General features: G+C 38.4%; 1 protein-coding gene across 1 annotated transcript in view; it reads right to left on the reverse strand.

Annotated features, from left to right (window-relative positions):
* CCDC174 (coiled-coil domain containing 174) overlaps positions 1-706 on the reverse strand; it is a 24,376-nt gene that overhangs the window by 16,159 nt on the left and 7,511 nt on the right. Inside the window, exon 4 of the mRNA XM_008564377.1 lies at positions 125-183. Coding sequence (XP_008562599.1) covers positions 125-183 — 59 coding nt within the window. The remainder of the gene's footprint in view (positions 1-124; positions 184-706) is intronic.

Consider the following 706-nt stretch of genomic DNA (forward strand, 5'->3'; position numbering starts at 1 on the left):
AGAAAGTAATCAATTTGATTTGTAAAATTTCACCTTATTCTTACAGTTACTTTAACAAATAATATAATACCAAAGAGCTGTAAGAATTATAGAGAATGAAGTATAAATAAATCATTACATTTACCTATAAAGTCTCCTTTAGTCATTTTTTCATACAGTTTGGCTTTTTCTTCCAATTTTTCCCTAGGAAAAAAAAGACAAGTATGAGAAATGGTCTTTCAACTGTCCCTCCTGGTGAGGCTCTCCCATCCTCAGGCTGACAGCCACCACCTGTCAAGAGGCTCTGCCTAACAATGTGACAACAACTGACCACACCACCCTGAGGAGATCCTCAGACCCACCACATCTGCTCTGCCAACTAAAACAGAAGCTCCAGGAGAACTAGGCCCATGTTTCTCTTGTTCATTACTGTGTCCCAGTGCCTAAAACAATACCTGGTGCACAGTAGGTGCTCAATCAGTATTTGGTGAATGAATAAATGAACTGAGCTATGATTCCAACAACTTAATTTAACTGCCATATGCAACTTAAATTACATGCCAAAAAAGAGAGATATGTCTAAACAACACATTTTCTATCTGCAACCTTCCGAAAGGATCACCATATTCAATGCAAAACTCTTTGCACTGCTGTTTTTAGACAGGGGTCCCCAGACATCCATGGCTTATTATTAAGCTTCTCTAAGGGATCTCAAGACCAACTTCTT

This window comes from Galeopterus variegatus, unplaced genomic scaffold, assembly GCF_000696425.1.
Source record: "Galeopterus variegatus unplaced genomic scaffold, G_variegatus-3.0.2 Scaffold185, whole genome shotgun sequence".
Lineage (NCBI taxonomy): Eukaryota > Metazoa > Chordata > Mammalia > Dermoptera > Cynocephalidae > Galeopterus > Galeopterus variegatus.